The 18,865-nt window shown below is 49.6% G+C and overlaps 1 protein-coding gene across 1 annotated transcript in view; it reads left to right on the top strand.

Moving 5' to 3' along the window:
• Positions 1 to 10,837, top strand: part of OPRD1 (opioid receptor delta 1) — a 35,128-nt gene extending 24,291 nt beyond the window's left edge. Inside the window, exons 2-3 of the mRNA XM_003800767.1 lie at positions 7,050 to 7,399; positions 10,284 to 10,837. Of these exons, the coding sequence (XP_003800815.1) occupies positions 7,050 to 7,399; positions 10,284 to 10,825 (892 nt within the window). The 3' untranslated portion in view covers positions 10,826 to 10,837. The remainder of the gene's footprint in view (positions 1 to 7,049; positions 7,400 to 10,283) is intronic.
• Positions 10,838 to 18,865: the final 8,028 nt, after the last annotated feature.

Genomic DNA, 18,865 nt, shown 5'->3' with positions numbered 1-18,865 from the left:
AGCTTGAGGCTCTGTCTCAAAAAAAAAAAAAAAAAAAAAAAGATATTTTCAGGCTGAGCATAGTGGTTCCCACAGAGAATCCTAGCACTTTGGGAGGCTGAGGCAGGAGGTCCCAGAGGCATTGGGACCAGCTTGTGAACACAGAACTTTGGGGAGTCACTGGGGGTTGTAACCAGGAGAGCAGAATGATTTATCTTGGGGCTGGAAGAGGAAAACTGAGGGGCCCAGCAGGACAGGTTGTGGCTGTACAGGACACAAGAGGCCTGTGAGGTGGGCAGCTCTGGGCTCTGCCTGGCAGATAGCACCAGGAGTTCAAGACCAGACTGGTCAACATAGCAAGACCCTGTCTCTACAAAAAATTTTAAAAAATTAATCACGTTTCGTGGCACATGCCTGTAGTCCCAGCTACTCGGGAAGCTGAGATGGGGGGATCAGATCCCTTGAGTCCAGGAGTTTGAGGTTGCTGTGAGCTCATCATAGCATGCCTTTGCACTCCAGCCTGAGTGACAGCATGAGAAGAAAAGAATATTTTCAGACAAGGTAAAGATGTAACAATTTTATCTTCTATGTAAACGTCAGGAAGTGACCACAGTATGTGCCCCGCCAAAATGAATGAAGGCATGAACCAAGATAGAGGAAGGCTTGCAAGCCGGTGAACAGGTGCTCTAGCAGGAGGATAGGTATGCAACAGGTCTAGAAGACAGCCAGTCTCAGGTGGGAAAAGGAGGGAGAAGGGTCCTGGAGCTAGATCACTAGGAAAACAGAAGGAACTACGAGGTTATCTAATTATATAGAATAGGCATCTTACAGGTCTGGTGAAGTGTTTGCAGAGATTTAGCTATATGTACACAGAACTAAGCAAATGGAAAAATAGAGGTGGTTATTATCTCCAGGAAGATAATAAATCTGGACTAAAAAATAAATGCAATTATGGTATGTTATTGGGCTCAACAGTGGAAAGTATCTAAGGGTGATAAGAATGTAAATTCTGAGCTGGGCATGGTGGTGTGCAACTGTAGTCCCAGCTACTTGGGAAGCTGAGGTGGGAGGATTGCTTGAGCCCAGGAGTTTGAGGCTGTATTGTGCCTTGATTTCGCCCATGACCAGCTACTGCACTCTAGCTTCGGCAACACACCGTCTCTAAAACAAACTAACAAACAACTATGTTGGAAGGATGGAGAGAAGACGAGGTGGTTGATGTAGAGTTAATCCTAATCTACCGTAACAGGGAGTTGTGGGGAACATGACTAATGTCGTTACCATCTGGGTCTTCCTGCTGTGGGGGACATAGAAGACTGCACTTCTCATCCCCTTGCGGTTAGGTATGGCCACATGACTACTTTTGGCCCGTCAGCTTCAGGGGGAAAGTGATGTGTTGCTGCTGGACTAAAGCTTAGAATACCCTGCAGCTGTGATCAAGGAAGGCTTAAGATAGCAAAGATAGTGAAGCAGCCCGAGGCCACGCATGGTGGCTCATGCCTGTAATCACAGCACTATGGGAGGTTGAGGCAGGAGGATTGCTTGAGTCTAGGAGTTCAAGACCAGCCTGGACAATATAGCAGGACTGTCTCAAAAAAAAAAAGAAAAATTAATTAAAAAATTAGTCGAACTTGGTGGTGTGTGCCTGTAGTCCCAGCTATTTGGTCTTGGGAGAATAGCTTGAGCCCAGGAGTTCAAAGTTGCAGTGATCTGTGACTGCACCACTGCACTGCAGCCTGGGTGACAGACTGAGACTCTGTCTTTAAAAAATAAAATAAAACAAAAAGTGAAGCAGCCTAAAATTGCCTTATGGAATATCATTGCCATGGAAGCATTGAACGGACTTGGTATTGTTTGTTACTGCTGCATAGCTGTGCTTAACCAAATAATACTTCTAACATTGGTAAATCAAGAAATAGCCATTTAAGGCCAGGTGCGGTGGCTCATGCCTGTAATCCTAGCACTCTGGGACACTGAGGCTGGTGGATTGCTTGAGCTCAGAAGTTTGAGACCAGCGAGAGCACGAGTGAGACCCTGTCTCTGCTAAAAATAGAAAAACTAGTGGGGCATCATGGTGGGTGCCTATAGTCCCAGCTACTCTGGAGGCTGAGGCAAGGGGATCTCTTGAGCCCAGGAGTCTGAGGTTGCTGTGAGTCATGACACCACTGCACTCTACCCAGGGAGACAGAGTGAGACTCTGTCTCAATAAAATGATAATAAAAAATAAGAAGAAAGAAATAGCCATTTAAGCCATAATTCTAAAATATTATGAAGATAATCACCAGAACAGCTAAAACATTAGAAAGGGTTGCCGCTAAGGAACAGGACAGAAGGGTGCCTGAAGAAGGATGGGTAGAAGGGCAGCTCTTATCATTACAGCTCCATATGACTTTTCACACCATTTGTAGTGCGTTGGCAGACATATAATTTTCTAAAAAGCTATGGACATATAAGTAATTTGGAAGGATCCCCACCACACCATTACAGTGGCTGTCTCTCAGGAGGGTGGCAGGGCATGCCAGGCAGAACATTGGAGGGACTACTGATGTGGCTGAACGTGGAAGTCACTGTGGACAAGGATGCTAGCCTGATGGCAGGCCAGTGTGATAAGTCTAGTTTCCATCCTGAGGACAGGGGGAGCTATGGAAGGGATGTCAGCAGATGAGTATCCTAAGCAAATCTGCCTTTTATTCACTGATTGATTGAGATGGTCTCATTCTGTCACCCTGGGTAAAGTGCTGTGGTGTCATAGCTCACAGCAATCTCAAACTCTTGGGCTCAAGCAATCCTCTGGGACTACAGGTACCAACTACAACGCCCAGTTAAATCTCTTTTTAGTAGAGACACGGTCTTGCTTTTGCTCTGGCTGGTCTCAAAATCCTGAGCTCAGGCAATCCACCTGCCTCGGCCTCCCCGAGTGCTAGGATTACAGTTGTTAGCCACTGAGCCCTGCCCTAAATCTGCCTTTTAGAGTGAGCCCCTTTACTTATGTGGGTGATGAATTTGGGGGCAGGAGAGGCTGCTGCAGGGTCCTGGTGAGAGCTGACAGGGCCTGAACTAAAACATCCACACCACAGATGTCTGCTGAGAGCCTGCTCTTTTGCCAGCCACTATTGATGGGCCTATTGATGGCACTATACTTGTTTTTTGCCAGCCCACTATTGATGGCAGGGAGCATCATGGAGCAAGTCCTCTGACTTCAGGGAGCTTACAGCGGCAAGAGAGCCAAATGGACAGAAAAGAAGATAAATAGGAATCAGGCAATGGTTTGTGCTATAATGAGAAATGAAGCAGCTTAAAGAGACAGAGATCCTATAGATAGGGGCAGGCAGGGAGGGCTTCTCTGAGGAGGTGACGTTGGAATAGAGTCCTGAATGAAGCAAAGGAGCAAGTTGTGCAAAATTGAGGAACAAGGGTTCCAAGCAGAGAGAATAGCAAGTTCAGAGACCCTGAGTCAAAGAGGTAAGAGTGGGCTTGATGTGTCTAAGGATCAGCAAAGAGTATGTGGCAGGAGCACATCACTCGCGGAGCAGGTGCTGGGGGCTGATGTCCCAGAGGTGTTGGGGCCAGCTGTGGAAGACAGAACTTTGGGGAGCCATGGGGGGTTGAGAGTAGAAGAGCAGCATGATTTGTCTTGGGGCTGGAGGAGGGAGACTGAAGGGGTGAGCAGGCCGAGGTCTGGCTGCAGGGGACACAGGAGGCCTGTGCGAAGGGGAGCTAGGGCTCAGCCTGGCTGACCATCAGTGCTGGGCCACTCAGTTTGCCTGGACCAGCAACAGTAGCTTCATCACCCACTTCCCAGCATCCCAGCCCCCTCTGGGAATGGAAGGATCCTTCACAAATCAAAATAGCAGGCAAAGAACAGCCTCTAATTGTTCTGCGTAAGAGCAGAGAAATTAGAAGAGTCAGCTGTGGGGTTGAGACCGCCTCCCACACAGCTGTGATCCTGCACCCGCTGAAGACTGACTTCCTGAGACTTGCAGTTCTGCTGTCTCCGAGCAAAACTTTTTGCTCCTCCAGCCCCAGAGCAAATGATAGCTATTTGGAAGGCAGTAGGACAGATGCTGGCCTTGGAGGACAGTAAGTTAGTCAATTTTTTTTTTAAACCAAAAATATCATTCACTTTATGAAGGAATAGCCTTAGCTGATGTGAGTTTGTTTGGTCACTAAAACATTGAGTACCCTTGTCCTAGGTGCCCAGGGCTGAGCCTGGTTCCAAGATTCTAAAGGAGGGCAGGCACGGAGTGTAGTACCACTCGGGGTAGAGTGGAGAAGAGGGCATGGGAGGCAGCGGGCTTTAGTTCTGGCCCTGGCTCTGCCACTGTTGTTGTGTGACCTTGGATGGGGCCGTGCTGCCTGTCTTGGCTTCATTCTCCCCATCTCTCCCCAGTGTGGGCTTTAGGCTAGATAGTGATTCTCCAAGTTTAGAGTTCATTAAAATCACTTGGGGACCAGGCACAGTGGCTCACACCTGTAATCCTAGCCCTCTGGGAGGCTGAGGCGGGTGGATTGCTTGAGCTCAGGAGTTTGAGACCACTCTACTAAATGAGACCACTCTACTAGTAGAGACCATCTCTACTAAAATAGAAAAATTAGCCAGGTATTGCAGCTCCTGTGGTCCCAGCTACGCAGGAGACTGAGGCAAAAGGATCTCTTGAGCAGGAGTTTGAGGTTGCTGTGAGCTATAATATGGCACTCTACATAGGGCAACAGAGTGAGACTCTGTCCTGGGCGGAGGGGATCACTTGGTGTAGGAGGTGCTCATTACAGATATTACAGATGAATGAAGATGCCCAGGTCCAGAGATGAAGCAGTTCTCAGATGGTGTCCCGGCACCCGCATTTCCCAGTCTCTTTTGGTAATTCTGAAGGCAGTCCTTGGACCACGCTTTAATAAAATCACTTCCCATGGTGGCTCACACCTGTAATCCCAGCACTCCAGGAGGCTAAAGCAGGTGGATTGCCTGAGCACCCAGGTTTGAGACCAGCCTGAGCAAGAGTGAGACACCATCTCTAAAAATAGCTAGGCACTGTGGTGGGTGCCTATAGTTCCAGCTTCTCGGGAGGCTGAAGCAAGAGAATCACTTGAGCCCAAGAGTTTGAGGTTGCTGTGAGCTATAATGGCACAACACTTTACTGGTGGTGACAAATTGAGACTCTGTCTCAAAAAAAAAAAAAAATCACTCCCCTTAGTCTGTTGGAGCTCTTCCTGCTTTGAAATTTGTGGAGTCGGCTCGGCACCTGTGGCTCAAGTGGCTAAGGTGCCAGCCACATACACCTAAGGTGGCAGGTTCGAATCCAGCCCGGGCCCACCAAACAACAATGATGGCTGCAACCAAAAGAAAATAGCCAGACGTTGTGGCGGGCGCCTGTGGTCCCAGCAACTTGGGAGGTGGAGGCAAGAGACTCGCTTGAGCCCAGGAGTTGGAGGTTGCTGTGAGCTATGCCACGGCCCTCTACCCAGGGGACAGCTTGAGGCTCTGTCTCAAACAAAAAGAAAGAAATGTGCGGAATCACTTGTGTAACCCTTCTCTAGGTTTTACAGCATTCCAGGGGCATGAGAGAAGTGTTGTGGCCCCTACCTCCTTTTGTCTGTATGTTTCTGTGATGATCATGCTGCCCAAGGATGGTGTGTTTCAGTATATATAGTCTCCCCCAGGCTACCTGGTGCCAGCTCAGGCCCTAGTATAGAAGGAGCCATGGCTATAAATGTTGGCCAAACAAGGGGTCAACTGTAGTATAGACAGCTACAGCAGCACAGAGCATGGAAGGACAGTAGAAGCATCGGGTACACAGTGCAGCTGCGACATCTGGCTTGGATCCCTGGGCTCATGCCCTGGGTTGGATGTGTGATACTGGCACCTGCTCCCCTTCCCCACACTACTGTGGGTGAGGAGGGGACTGCACTATGGCTTTTTCAAAGTGGTGAGTCCAGTTGCATGGAGGTAAGAAGGTCTGGGTGGAGCCATGGGGAGGACAGAGAGCCCTGATCTACCATGGAGGACACCCCTAAGGCCACAGCTAGTCTGCTAAGTAGTGTTCCTTCCTCAGAGTTGGCCATTTATATTCTTTTTTTTTTTTTTTTTGAGACAGAGCCTCAAGCTATCCCCCTAGGTAGAGTGCTGTGACATCATAGCTCACAGCAACCTCCAACTCCTGGGCTCAAGCAAGTCTCCTGCCTCAGCCTCCCAAGTAGCTGGGACCACAGGCGCCCGCCACAATGCCCGACTATTTTTTGCTTGCAGCCATCATTGTTGTTTTTGGTGAGCCCGGGCTGGATTCAAACCTGCCACCTTAGGTGTATGTGGCTGGCGCCTTAGCCACTTGAGCCACAGGTGCTGAGCCCATTTATATTCTTAAAAGTCTAGCTCAGGGCGGTGCCTGTAGCTCAAAGGAGTAGGGCGCTGGCCGCATATGGTGGAGCTGGTGGGTTCAAACCCGGCCCCGGCCCAAAACTGCAAAAAAAAAGTCCAGCTCAGTGGCAGAAGCTAGAGAGTCAGGTCACTCTGGTCCAGCCCCCAGCTTCATTCTTCATACATGAGGAATAATAACAGCTTTCATGTCCTGAGTACTTACCATGCGTCGAACTCAGGGCCATATGCTATATGTGTAATTTCATTAAATTTCCACAATCATCCTGAGAAGTTGTTACAGATATCACCCCTCTTTTTATAGTTATGGATTCTGAGGCTCAAAGAGTTCAGGTTACTAACCCAGAGTGATTCAGGAAATTAATAGTAGAGGCAGGATTAAAATTTAGATCTGTTTTTCTCTAGAGCTCAGTTTTATCTTTAATTATATTTCTTAGTAGCTTAGTAGCTCTATAATGAAAATATAATGAAAGGTAAAATACCTTTCATAGAATACCTTCTGCTAAACTCACCCACAGCCAAAGAAATCCCTTGGTATCTGTTATAGTAGAAAGGAGTGATCCTGAATTAGATAGAGTTCTAGTCCCACCCCTGTTCCTGACCTTTTGTGTGACCTTGGGCAAGTATTTCACTTCCCTAATTCTCATGTGAAACTTAAATCTATGAAATGGGATCAATTATACATGCATTTCCTTCTAAGGTACACCAAGATGAAGACGGCTACCAACATCTACATCTTCAACTTGGCCTTGGCTGATGCACTGGCCACCAGCACACTGCCCTTCCAGAGTGCCAAGTACTTGATGCAGACATGGCCTTTTGGTGAACTGCTCTGCAAGGCTGTGCTCTCCATAGACTACTACAATATGTTCACCAGCATCTTCACACTCACCATGATGAGTGTCGACCGCTACATTGCTGTCTGCCACCCTGTCAAGGCCCTGGACTTCCGCACACCCGCCAAGGCCAAGCTGATCAACATCTGCATCTGGGTCCTGGCCTCAGGTGTTGGTGTACCCATCATGGTCATGGCTGTGACCCGTCCCCGAGGTGAGTGAGTTAGCTGTGGCACAGGCCACTGACCACAGGAGGCAGAACATGGGCCTCTGTGGGCTTGCCAAGTGCTTAGGAGGGAGTATAGGTGGCTCACAAGTGGAGGTGTAGATTGATGATCAATGAAAGTGTGACAGCTGACCAGTGGGAATGTGGAAGTTCAGCCAATAGGAATGTGAATGGTTAACTATGTGAGGATGAATGATTGGTCAATGTAATGTGGGTTTCTGGCCAAAGGGAATTTATGAGTTTATGAGTGGGATTATGGATGGCTGGTCCATGTGCATGCAGGTGGCAGGCCAGGAATGTGTGGATGACTGAGCTATAGGGAGATGGAGGGATGGCCAGTAGGGTGAGACTATCACTGATCAGGAAGCAATGGAGGCCATAAGATCTGAAGTCCCATCCTAGACTTCCTTTCACCCAAATTTGAAAATCATTGGCCCTGATGACCAAAGCAAGGCCTGGAAAATGGCCTGCAGACAATGATGACAGGTGTATTTCCTGAGAGTACAATGACAATTATAGTAACTGCCTGTATTAGCTTTTGTAATTCTGTCCAAAGCTCAGAGGCTTAACAGTAGAAGTTTATTCCTCACTCACATCACAATCCAATGTAAGAAGAGCACGGTCATTCAGGAACTCAGGCTCCTACTGATGGTTTCCGAATCTTCCATTGCTGGTATATGGCCAGCAAATGAATACAGAGGGAGCAGGGAGAAAGCACAACCACTTTAAATGCTATGACCCATCCCTTCCTAGTGACTGCTGGTCACATGGCCCTACCTTGATATAAGGAAGTGGAAAAGTAGTCTAGTAACTAATTACCTTTCTGAGCTACATATCATGGGGTCTTGAGAAGTTTAAAAGAGGTAATATGTATAAAATGCTTAGAACAAGGCCTGACTCATTGCCAAGGCCCAGTAAATAGCAGCTGGTAAGTAATTAAGCCTGTGAGATAGACAATACAGGGATTCCTACCTCTATTTGACTGTAGGAAAACTGAGAATCAGAGAGGTCAGGTGGTTTACGTAGGATCACACAATCAGGCATTTGGTGGGATTTGGCCTACAACCAAGGTTCCTGTCCCCTAATCTGTTGCTCCTTTTGGCCCCTTGAGTAGAGGTTTGCAGAGGGTCAGTGCTATGGGTAGGAGAAGGAAATAGGCTTGATGGGAGGCTTCTTGATCACCCTTGACCCTCACAAGGGCAGAGGCCCCAGTGCCCTTAGCCTCTGAGCAGTTGGTCTTGACGTAGCAGTAGGGCCCCTTCTTCACTGTCAGCCTGCAGTTTACAGACCATTAACTGCAGCCCTGCTGGGGGCTGGACCAGATGGGCCGCCCCACTCCACACACTCTCACATGCAGACTCCTCTATCAGCACTTTCTGCTTTTGCATGCCACCTGCTGTGTGTCCTTAAATGAGCGCTGTTCCTCTCTGGGCCTGGTTCTGCCATCTGTATAGTGCAAGCTTTGGACTCAGTCTTTCCTAGGGATCCTGCCAGCCTAACGTCCTGAGGTCCCACTGGCTGTCTGGCTCCTTAAATCCTAGCATAGCAAGAGACCTTGGGAGTCCCCTGGGTAAGTTCCAGGCCTTATTAGAGTCCCACAGTGTCCCCCTAAGGTTCTCATCCAGCTCAAGGCCACACTTCAGGAATAGAGAGCTCATTCCATCCTGGGTGCCCTTCCTGTCTCCTGGCATACCTGGCTGTCAGGAAGTTCTTTTTGAAGTTAAGCTCAGATCTGTGGCCTTAGCAAAAAGCTTGGCAGGTAGCGCCTGTAGTTCAGTGGGTAGAGCACTGGCCTCATACACCGAGGCTGGTGGGTTTGAGCCCAGCCTGGGCCTGCTGAACAATAATGACAACTGCCACAGCACTCTACTGAGGGCAACATATTGACACTGTCTCAAAAAAAAAAAGAGGTCATTGGCAGCCTGGCCTCTGGCCTCATACATGTATGTGTCCCTTTTCCCTGTAAGTGCACCAAAAGCTAGGACCCCACAGTGCTCTCCATGCCTTAGCCTATTCAGTCCTCACATTGAGATATGTAGGCATTGTTAGTCCCACTCTACTGAAGTAATCTGCCTCCACAGCAGGGCTGGCGTCCTGCTCCTAACTCACTCTAGTGACTTAGTGGTACTGGTCCTACTGCTGTGGTTCTCAACCTTCCTAATGGGTGCGACCCTTTAATACAGTTCTTGTGGGTCCTGACCCACTGGTTGAGAACCGCTGCACTAGAGCTAGTTTGGAAATGGGTCGGCATGTTTTCTGTTATCATAATGACTACCATTTAGTAGGATGGGCTAAATTAGTTCATGTTCATGCCACCTATGGACATAGAAGCCCAGAAATGGGCTGGGAGAGAGCGTAAAAGACCTCCAAGACGAGGGCCAATCCTGCTGGGGTCTTTAAGGATGAGTAGGAATTGTCAAAGTATAGAAGCGAAGGAGAGCTGGGCACAGGGGTTCACACCTGTAATCCTAGCACTCTGGAGGATGAGGCAGGTGGATTGCCTGAGCTCACAGGTTCCAGACCAGCCTGAGCTACAGGGAGACCCGTCTCTAAAGATAGCTGGTGTTGTGACAGGTGTCTGTAGTCCCAGCTACTCTGGAGGCTGAGGCAAGAGAATTGCTTGAGCCTGAGAATTTGAGGTTGCTATAAGCTATGACAGCACTCTACCGAGTGGGACAAAGTAAGACTCTGTCTCCAAAAATAAAAAAAAAGGTGAAGGAGAAAATCATAGGCAAAAGAATCACTTTGAGCAAAGGGCAGGAGGAGGTGGTGGAACCTGACCAAGTCTTAAAAGGGTGGGCAAACAAGCAGGGCCCTGTAGGCGCACAGGCCCTCACCCAGTGTCTTGTCTTTTCTTATTTCCCTGACCCAGACGGGGCAGTGGTGTGCATGCTCCAGTTCCCCAACCCCAGCTGGTACTGGGACACGGTCACCAAGATCTGCGTGTTCCTCTTCGCTTTTGTGGTGCCCATCCTGGTCATCACCGTGTGCTATGGCCTCATGCTGCTGCGCCTGCGCAGTGTGCGCCTGCTGTCGGGCTCCAAGGAAAAGGACCGCAGCCTGCGGCGCATCACGCGCATGGTGCTGGTGGTGGTGGGCGCCTTCGTGGTGTGCTGGGCGCCCATCCACATCTTCGTCATCGTCTGGACGCTGGTGGACATCGACCGGCACGACCCGTTCGTGGTGGCCGCGCTGCACCTGTGCATTGCGCTGGGCTACGCCAACAGCAGCCTCAACCCCGTGCTCTATGCCTTCCTCGATGAGAACTTCAAGCGCTGCTTCCGCCAGCTCTGCCGCAAGCCCTGTGGTCGCCCGGAACCCAACAGCTTCAGCCGCACCCGCGAAGCCACCGCCCGTGAGCGAGTCACTGCCTGCACCCCGTCCGATGGGCCTGGCGGTGGCGCTGCTGCCTGACCAGGCCAGGCCACTACTGTCCCCCGCCTGCCCCTCCGATGTGACCTCGCGGCCACACCGAGTCCTAACGGGAGGCACAGGCCACAACCTAGAATGAGGTAGTATTGGGACCTGTAGCCAGGCCTCTATTGGAGAAAGGGGCCAGGCGGTGGAGAGGCAGATGTTAGGATGGTTGGGGTGATAACCTCTGGGCCAGGTGTACCCATCATTGAGGGCTCTAGTTTGGGAGGAGGGGGGACTAGGGACTCCAGGGGAGTGGAACCACACCTGTGACTCTGGAACTGGGCCCCCAAATAGGGACTCCCCAGTGGCCAGGCCTCAACCATAGGACAGCCTCCTGTTCTAACCAAAAAAGGGGCTTTCGGAAATTAGGATCTGTCCTGAGAACTGAGGTTCCCGGGTCCGGTATCAGGAGGGGCAGTGGTGGGGACAGTTGCTTGAGAACTGAGCTGGAAGTTTGGACCTCTGTGCAGTGGAGAGGGGCCTCTTCTGGAGTGAGACAGAACAGGACAGTCATGGCTACAGCTCAGCATTTGGTGGCAAGATAAGGGGCCCCCATGCAAGGGTTAGGGCCTTGACTATGGGTAGAGTTCTAGCAAGGGGCAGGACTTGCTGAGGTCTAGGTCTGATGTGACATCTCTATAAATAAGATGAACATAAAAGAAACAGAAAGAAGAAGCGAGAGAAACAATATACTGTTTCTCTCTAACATTTATTTGCTTGGAATGTGCAGGGATCCTTCAGCACTGAAGTAGTGGCCACAGTACTATGTTCCAGTGGGGCTTGGGACAGGACAGTAAGGTGGAACCAGCAGCTCTAGAATAGAGTAATGATACATGGCCTTGGTTGGAGTAGGGTTCCTAGCGGCTTCGGAAGGAGCCAGAAGTTCCCCTGGTTCCAAAACCTAACCTTGGAGTGTGCCTCTGTGACAAGTGGTGGTGGTGGGTGGTCTGTGAGAGAGAGGCGGCTCCTGCTTGGAGGTTAGGCTCTCAAGCTGGAGAGTGGATGGTCTTCACTGGTCCCCAGGGCCCTGGCTTCTCTGGTCCAGGTACTGGAGGACAGAGGACCATCTGCTTTGAGCCCGGTGGATGGTAAGTGGCATCTGGAACTGGGTGGCGGGTATCAGAAGCATGATTGCAGACTTGGTGCTGGGTCTTGGGCCCTGATAAGAACCTGGAAGAAACCCTCTTCCCTCCTCCTAACGTGTGTCTGGTGTCAATGACTCCAATGAAGTGGAACTGCCCACGTGGGGACCTGACTTGGAAGAAACTGGGGGAAGAAGGTTTTCATAACTGTGATGCTGGCATCAGCGTGTGCTCCCCTGGTGCCTTTCCCCCCGGTCTCCCACCTGCTCCAGCCCAGTTGCCCTCTGCAGCCTGTGAGGGCAGTGACCACCGGGAGCTGGGCACAGAAGCTTTTCTCTTCATTTGTTTTGCCTTTTATTCAAGCCCTCTCAGATCTCTGCTCCCCCAGTGCCTACCCCATGTGTCTTCCCCCACCCCTCCTTTTTTTTTTACAGACACTGCCTCAGAAATGCACCCCTGACACCCTCCTGAAGCAGTGTGCTGACATCCTTGTAAAAACAAATTTAATTTTCTTTCCTTTTTGGGACAGATGGAAAGAAATTGACGTCTTTGTCTCAAACAAAAGGAAAAAGATAAAGAAACAATATACCTCTTTTCCTTTGACAGCTATTTCTTTGGAACAAAAGCTGGGAGGCTGTCACTCCAGCAGGGACTGAAAATTATTCAGGGGGTTGAGGGCTTAGGCACCAAAGATGGGCTTTGGGCACATATGGGGAAGGGGTGTCCTTAGTGGGCAAAGCATAGCCCCATTTGCAGTGTGAGGTCCCCAGAAGCCCCAGACCTGGGGGTGTTCTCCCTTCAGGAAATGGCTGCCCTAGGGCCTGGAAAGTTATGGGGCAGTACCCAGCACTCCGATCTAGCCTACTAAGCCACTGGGACCTGAGGTCCTAACCTTCCTAGATCACCTTCACCACCCATATAGACTACAGAGATCTCTGTGCCTGAGTGGTGGGAGATCAGCAAGCCAGGGACACTCCTGGACATCATCTGGGACTCCTCTTGCTAATGCTGTGGGGATATGGCAGGGAAAGGGGACAAATTTAGCAACCAGAAAAGAATCCTGAATGAGATGATGTTAGAGCCAGGCTATTTATTCTCTTTGCAAAGACTGTGTCCCCTTCAACCCCTACTAGGACAGGCCTGTTTCAAGGCTGCTTGAAGTCTGCTCACTGCCATCTCCTGTGGCTATTACAGATCTGGCTGCTTTTTACTCCTTCTGATAGATAAATTTATCCTGGGTACAGCAGGGGTTGAGGTCCAGACCTTGTGCGTTTAAAGTAAGGTAAACTTGTATTGAAATTTATTTTATGCAAGACATGTACTCTGGGCATTGGGACTCGGAAATGAGTCAGACATGGCCCTGCCCTCAGAAGGCCTGAGCCAGTGCTGGGAGACAAAGCACAAACATGATTCTGTCTCAGTGTGATGAGTAGTGACAGAGCCCCAGGGAGGGTATCACAGGGAACTTGCCTTTTCTAGCTTTTTAATAGAACATGTTTGTAGCAATTCTCTAAAAGGTGAGAAAGGATCAGGGGTCTTTAAGGGATGCATAGGAGTGGGTCACCAAGAAGAGGGTACGAGTGTGTGGAAAAGCATGGGATGGCCAAGTGCTTGGCCATCCAAGAAGTTGGACGCTCCTGGAGCATGGGGCCTAACCCAGCTCTTCTGTGTGCCAGGCTCTGTGCCCAGTACTTCATGCACTTCACCCCCTCTGGTCCTCATGACAGCCCAGTGGGGGGAGTACTATTATCCCCATTTTAGACAAGAGAGCTGAGGCTCAGAGGGGTGAAGCCACTTGCCTGTGAGTCACACAGCCTGTTGGTAGTGGCAGAACTCAGGGCAGTGTAATTCCAGGATCTAAGTTTCCAGTTAATTCCAGGCATCTCTGAATGTGGAAAGGGCTTAATAGCTGGAAACCTACGATGAGGTTTTTGAAGACTTAAAACCAGATGGAAAAATCTGAAGGAAAAGGGCAATTTTCTATGAACTTTTGTTCCTCCTGAAGCTCTCTAAATCTTCAATTTCAAAATGTACTATGCATGATGCATTTTAAAGCTTGAAATTGACAGTGTAATTCTAGATCATCACAGGGTTCTTAAAACTGCAAAGTAGGTATGTTTCCTCCAAAATTTCCATTCTTTTTTCTCTAGGCAGGAGGGAAGGTTTTGCTCTTGGTTTTAAAAATGTCCTGAAATTTCATAACTTCTTGATGTAATAGACGTTGTGGTTAAGGCTGGAATCAAATCTTGGCTTTCCCCCTCTGAACCTGTTTCCTTCGAAGAGTGGATTTCCTTCATGGTGATTGTGAGGATTTAATATATGCGTAAGTGTAGGGCCCAGCCCCTAAATTGGCTCTAAGCACCTTGCATTGTTACTGTTGTAAAGTGGAGTTGGACCTGACGTGGTGCCTCATAATCCCAGCACTTTGGAAAGCCAGGGCAGGAAGATCACTTGAGGAGTTTGAGGTCACCTTGAGCAATATAGTAGGACCCCCATCTGTACAAAATTAGGGAAATCAGCCAGGTGTTGTGGTGGGCACTTGTAGTCCCAGCTACTTAGGGAAGCTGAGGCAGGAGGATTGCTTGAGCTGAGGAGTTTGAGGTTGTGGTGAGCTATGATGACACCACCGCACTCTAGCCTGGGCAACAGAATGAGATCCTATCTCAAAAAAATTTAAAAAGGCTTAGTGCCTGTAGCTCAGCGGCTGGGGCACCAGCCGCATACACTGCAGCTGGCAGGTTCGAATCCAGCCTGGGCCTACCAAACAACAATGACAACTACAACCAAAAAATAGCCGGGTGTTGTAGTGGGCACCTGTAGTCCCAGCTACTTGGGAGGCTGAGGCAAGAGAATTGCTTAACCCCAAGAGTTTGAGGTTGCTGTGAACTGTGACACCATGCATTCTACCAAGGGTGACATAGTGAGACTGTCTCAATGGAGCTTCAACGCAGGGTCAGAGCTAGAGGCCTAAAGGGAAAAGTAGATGAATTTTCATGGACAGTGATGATGAGAGCGAAAAAGCTTGGGGACCCCATGCTTTCTAGGCCCAGGAGCCACTGTGGAGAGGGAGAAGCTGCTGGAGAAGCAGGAGGAGGATGGGGAGAACATGCTGCCATGGAAACTGGAGGAGGAGGGCGTTCCCAGGGGGAGGGAGTGATGGATAATGTCAAGTGTCATAAGAGGATGGGGTTAGGGAGGGCACAAGGGTGATGGGAGGAAGCTAGAGCCCCCAAGTTCAGTCTCCTATATGGCTGGGACAGTCCCCGAACCTGAATTCAAATTTCAGCTCTGAACCTACCTGGCTGTGTGACCTGTGACCTGTGTCCTAGGTGAGGGATTTCCCCTCTCTGAGCTTCTGTTTCCTCCTAACTCTAAGATGAGGGAATGGGTCAGTCTCAAGAGTCCTGGTTTGGCTGGATTTTTTTGCCATTTGCTAGCAGCGTGGTGTTAAGGAAGCTGCTTCATTTCCAAGAGCTCCCTCTGAAAGCTGTGAGCAGAGTGCCTACTAAAGTGCCTGGCACATAGGAGGCCCTCAGTACAGGGCTATTCACTAATAACTATGTGGTGCCGGAGGCAGCAGGTTCGCTTAGCTTGGAATTTGAAATGCTCCTCAAGGTAGAGAGGGGCCACCAGTGTCCTCAGAGGACTTGGAAGAATGATCCGGGTTGGATAGTCCAAAGACCAGCCCCTCTCTTTCTCAGTGACAGATCGCTAGCCGGTGGCCTAGCTCCTGGCTGGCTGCCTGCCCCGCCTGGGATTGAATTGCTGTCATCCAGACTGGGAACTGCCCCAGGGGCTCCAGAGCCTGGAAGTGATGCCCAAGGTTCTGGTCTCAGCACTCTCGTGCAGAGCACATATACACACTTCTCCTTTGTTATTTATTCCTTCACTTCACTCTGGGCACATGCTGGGCAGAGTGATAGGAGCGTCAGGACCTGGTTTCCCATTCTGAGCTTGCAGATGTTGGGAGTTAGGAGACTAGGACAGCTGGCTGGGCGGTGCTGATTGTAGGCAGTTTGGAAATTCATGATGGGAATTTTAGAGAGGGATTGGTGAGGGCTCTCAGGATGGACATACTGATGCAGAAGAGTGTGGCATGGGGGGGTGCCCAGGTTCTGGCCCCCACATCATCCCCAGGGATGAGCCCCACCCTTCCACAGTTGTTTCAGGAGTACAGAGCCCTTCCACACATGCCATCGCCATCATGGCACTACAGTGGGTCAATGTGCAGCTGCCTCCCATGCCCAGTCATGTAGACTAACTCGGTCATCACAGCAGGACCACAAGGAAGGCATTATCACCATTACCCCACTTTACAGATGAGAAAACTGAGGCCTAGAGAAGGGAATGACTTGCCCAAGACCACATAGCTTGTTACTGATTGGCCCATCTTAGGTCCGTCAAGTCCACTTCCTCTGCTTTTCTTCTCCTGCCTCCCAGGAGAAAACACTGTGATTACATGGAAGGCCCCGGGGAGACTCAGATCCATCTGTCGGTCATGCAGATAAGCATTCCCTGTGCCCTGTTCTATACCTCATCACTTGGCAGAAGAGGCCCAGCCAGCCCAAAAGCTGCTGTGGCCTTAGTAGGTCCTTCTCTCCATCCATTCCCTCCCTGCCTTGGAAGTCCTGCTTGCTCTGTAAATTTCTGACTGCCTGCCAGGCTGCAGTGTGACCTTAAGAAAGTCATTGAACTCTCTAAGCCCATTTCCTCAATCAGGGATGACAGCGTTTACCTGGTAAGAAGTTGAGAAAATTTATAAAGAGGCTGTCAGTGAAGGATCTTCTCTGTTTTGGTCATGGAAGTGTTCTGAGCAAATGCAAGTGGCACATGGTAGTTCTTCTACCAAGTGCATGAGTGATGTGCCTGGTGCATAGCAAGTGCTCAGCAAACAGAGCTTTTCAAATATTATCTGGTATTAGGCTGCGCCTGCTCCAACCCATGTTTCTTAATGCTGTAGGTAGGTCAGGAAGAAAGGACTTTCTCTTTTAACCATCTCCTGGAGTTCCAGAAGGTGGGGCAGTACACATTGGAGAATCAATTTTCAAGAGGATGTCTTCTCTCCAGGTTCTTCATAATAGCTGTCCTCTTTTGTCCTCCCCAGGACTGCCCTCCCAGGGACCCAAGAAGTGCAGAGACAGCCTGGAAAGGAAGAAAGGTCACTTTCTGGCCCTGGCACAGGTCAGGGCCTTTCAGCCTTTGTATCATGGGGATAGAGTCTCTAGGCTGGTGCTATACAGATGACATCCATCTGATGGGGCTCATCTTCTAGAATCTCTTGGCATGAGTCCCAAGGCAAGAGACAAGGAATGTAGTTTAGACTTTCTGTTATCCATTTCCTTGCTGTGATTTTGGGCAGGGCTCTGTCCCTTTCTGGGCCTCAGCACAATAGAGGGGCAGAGGTAGGAGTTGGTGGGTTCTGAGGACTCCATCATTCTAGAAGAGAGCCGAGGTATTTCCCTCATGTTCCTTGATCCCAGAAACAGACATCTCTTGGTAAAATCCAGTGGGTGTTTGCCCAAAGACAGGAGGAAGTGTGTAATTGGAGCTGCCACACTTCGGGGTTAGGGAGGCAGGCACATCAAAAACAAAGCTTGACTGAAACACCTGGCTTTTTGTGTACCCCAGATTCCATCTTGACACCAACGACCCAACTTTCTGTTTTTTCAATAAAGTAAGCACTATTCTCAGTATCTGCGTCTCTGGCTATTTCTTTTGCTTACCTCTGTGGTTCCTTATGAGGGGATACTCAGTATGAGGGTGACACAGACCTGCCTACTTATGCCTTCATGCCAAGGGGATGTGTATACCTGTCTCAAAGGGAGATACAGCTTTGTCCTTAAGAGAGCCCCAGTTCAGGCTTGGCGCCTGTGGCTCAAGTGGCTAAGGCGCCAGCCACGTACACCTGAGCTGGCGGGTTCGAATCCAGCCCCGGCCCGCCAAACAACAATGACGGCTGCAACCAAAAAATAGCCAGGTGTTGTGGTAGGCGCCTGTAATCCCAGCTACTTGGGAGGTGGAGGCAGGAGACTCGTTTGAGCCCAGGAGTTGGAGGTTGCTGTGAGCTGTAATGCCACAGCACTTTACCCAGGGCAACAGCCTGAGGCTCTGTCTTAAAAAAAAGAGAGAGAGAGAGCCCCAGTTCAGCCAGGCATGGTGGTCTATGCCTATAATCCTAGCACTCTGGGAGGCTGAGGCTGGCAGTGTATGACTTGAGCTCAGGAATTCAAGATCAGACTGCCAGGCCAGTGTGGTGGCTCATGCCTGTAATCCTAGCATTCTGGGAGGCTGAGGCAGGTGAATTGTTTAAGTTCATGAGTTGGAGACCAACCTGAGCAAAAGTGAGACCCCCCCATCTCTACTAAAAATAGAAAAGTCTGAGGCAAGAGGATCTCTTGAGCCCAAGAATTGAAGGTTGCTGTGAGCTAAGATGCCATGGCACTCTATCCAGGGTGACAGTTTAAGACTCTGTCTCAAAAAAAAAAAAAAAAAAAAGGCCTGCCACAAGGCCCAGCTAATTTTTCTATTTTTAGTGTTCTCTCCTAAATTTTTCTACTTTTAGTATTCTCATTCAGGCTGGTCTCAAACTCCTGAGCTCAAGCAATCCACCTGCCTCAGCCTCCTAGAGTGCTAAGATTATGGGTGTGAATCACCACACCCAGGTAAGACCACATCTCTACTAAAAAAAACTAGGAAAACTAGTTGGGCATTGTAGTGGGCACCTGTAGTCCCAGCTACTGGGAGGCTGAGGCAGGAGGATTGCTTGAACCCAAGAGTTTGAGGTTTCTGTGAACTAGGCTGAAGTTACCACAGCACTGTAGCCTGGGGCAACAGAGTGAGACTCTGTCTCGAAAAAATAATAATTTCATAGTAGGGCTGAGTACATTGGATACTTTTTCTTCCATTCTTGGGATACTTTGCTAAGAAGAATATTTTCCAGCTCCATCCATGTAAA

This window comes from Otolemur garnettii, unplaced genomic scaffold (assembly GCF_000181295.1).
Source record: "Otolemur garnettii isolate 467f Iridium unplaced genomic scaffold, OtoGar3 scaffold00184, whole genome shotgun sequence".
NCBI lineage: Eukaryota > Metazoa > Chordata > Mammalia > Primates > Galagidae > Otolemur > Otolemur garnettii.
The sequence above is the reverse complement of the archived record's forward strand: the minus strand, read 5'-3'. Positions and strand labels throughout refer to the sequence as shown.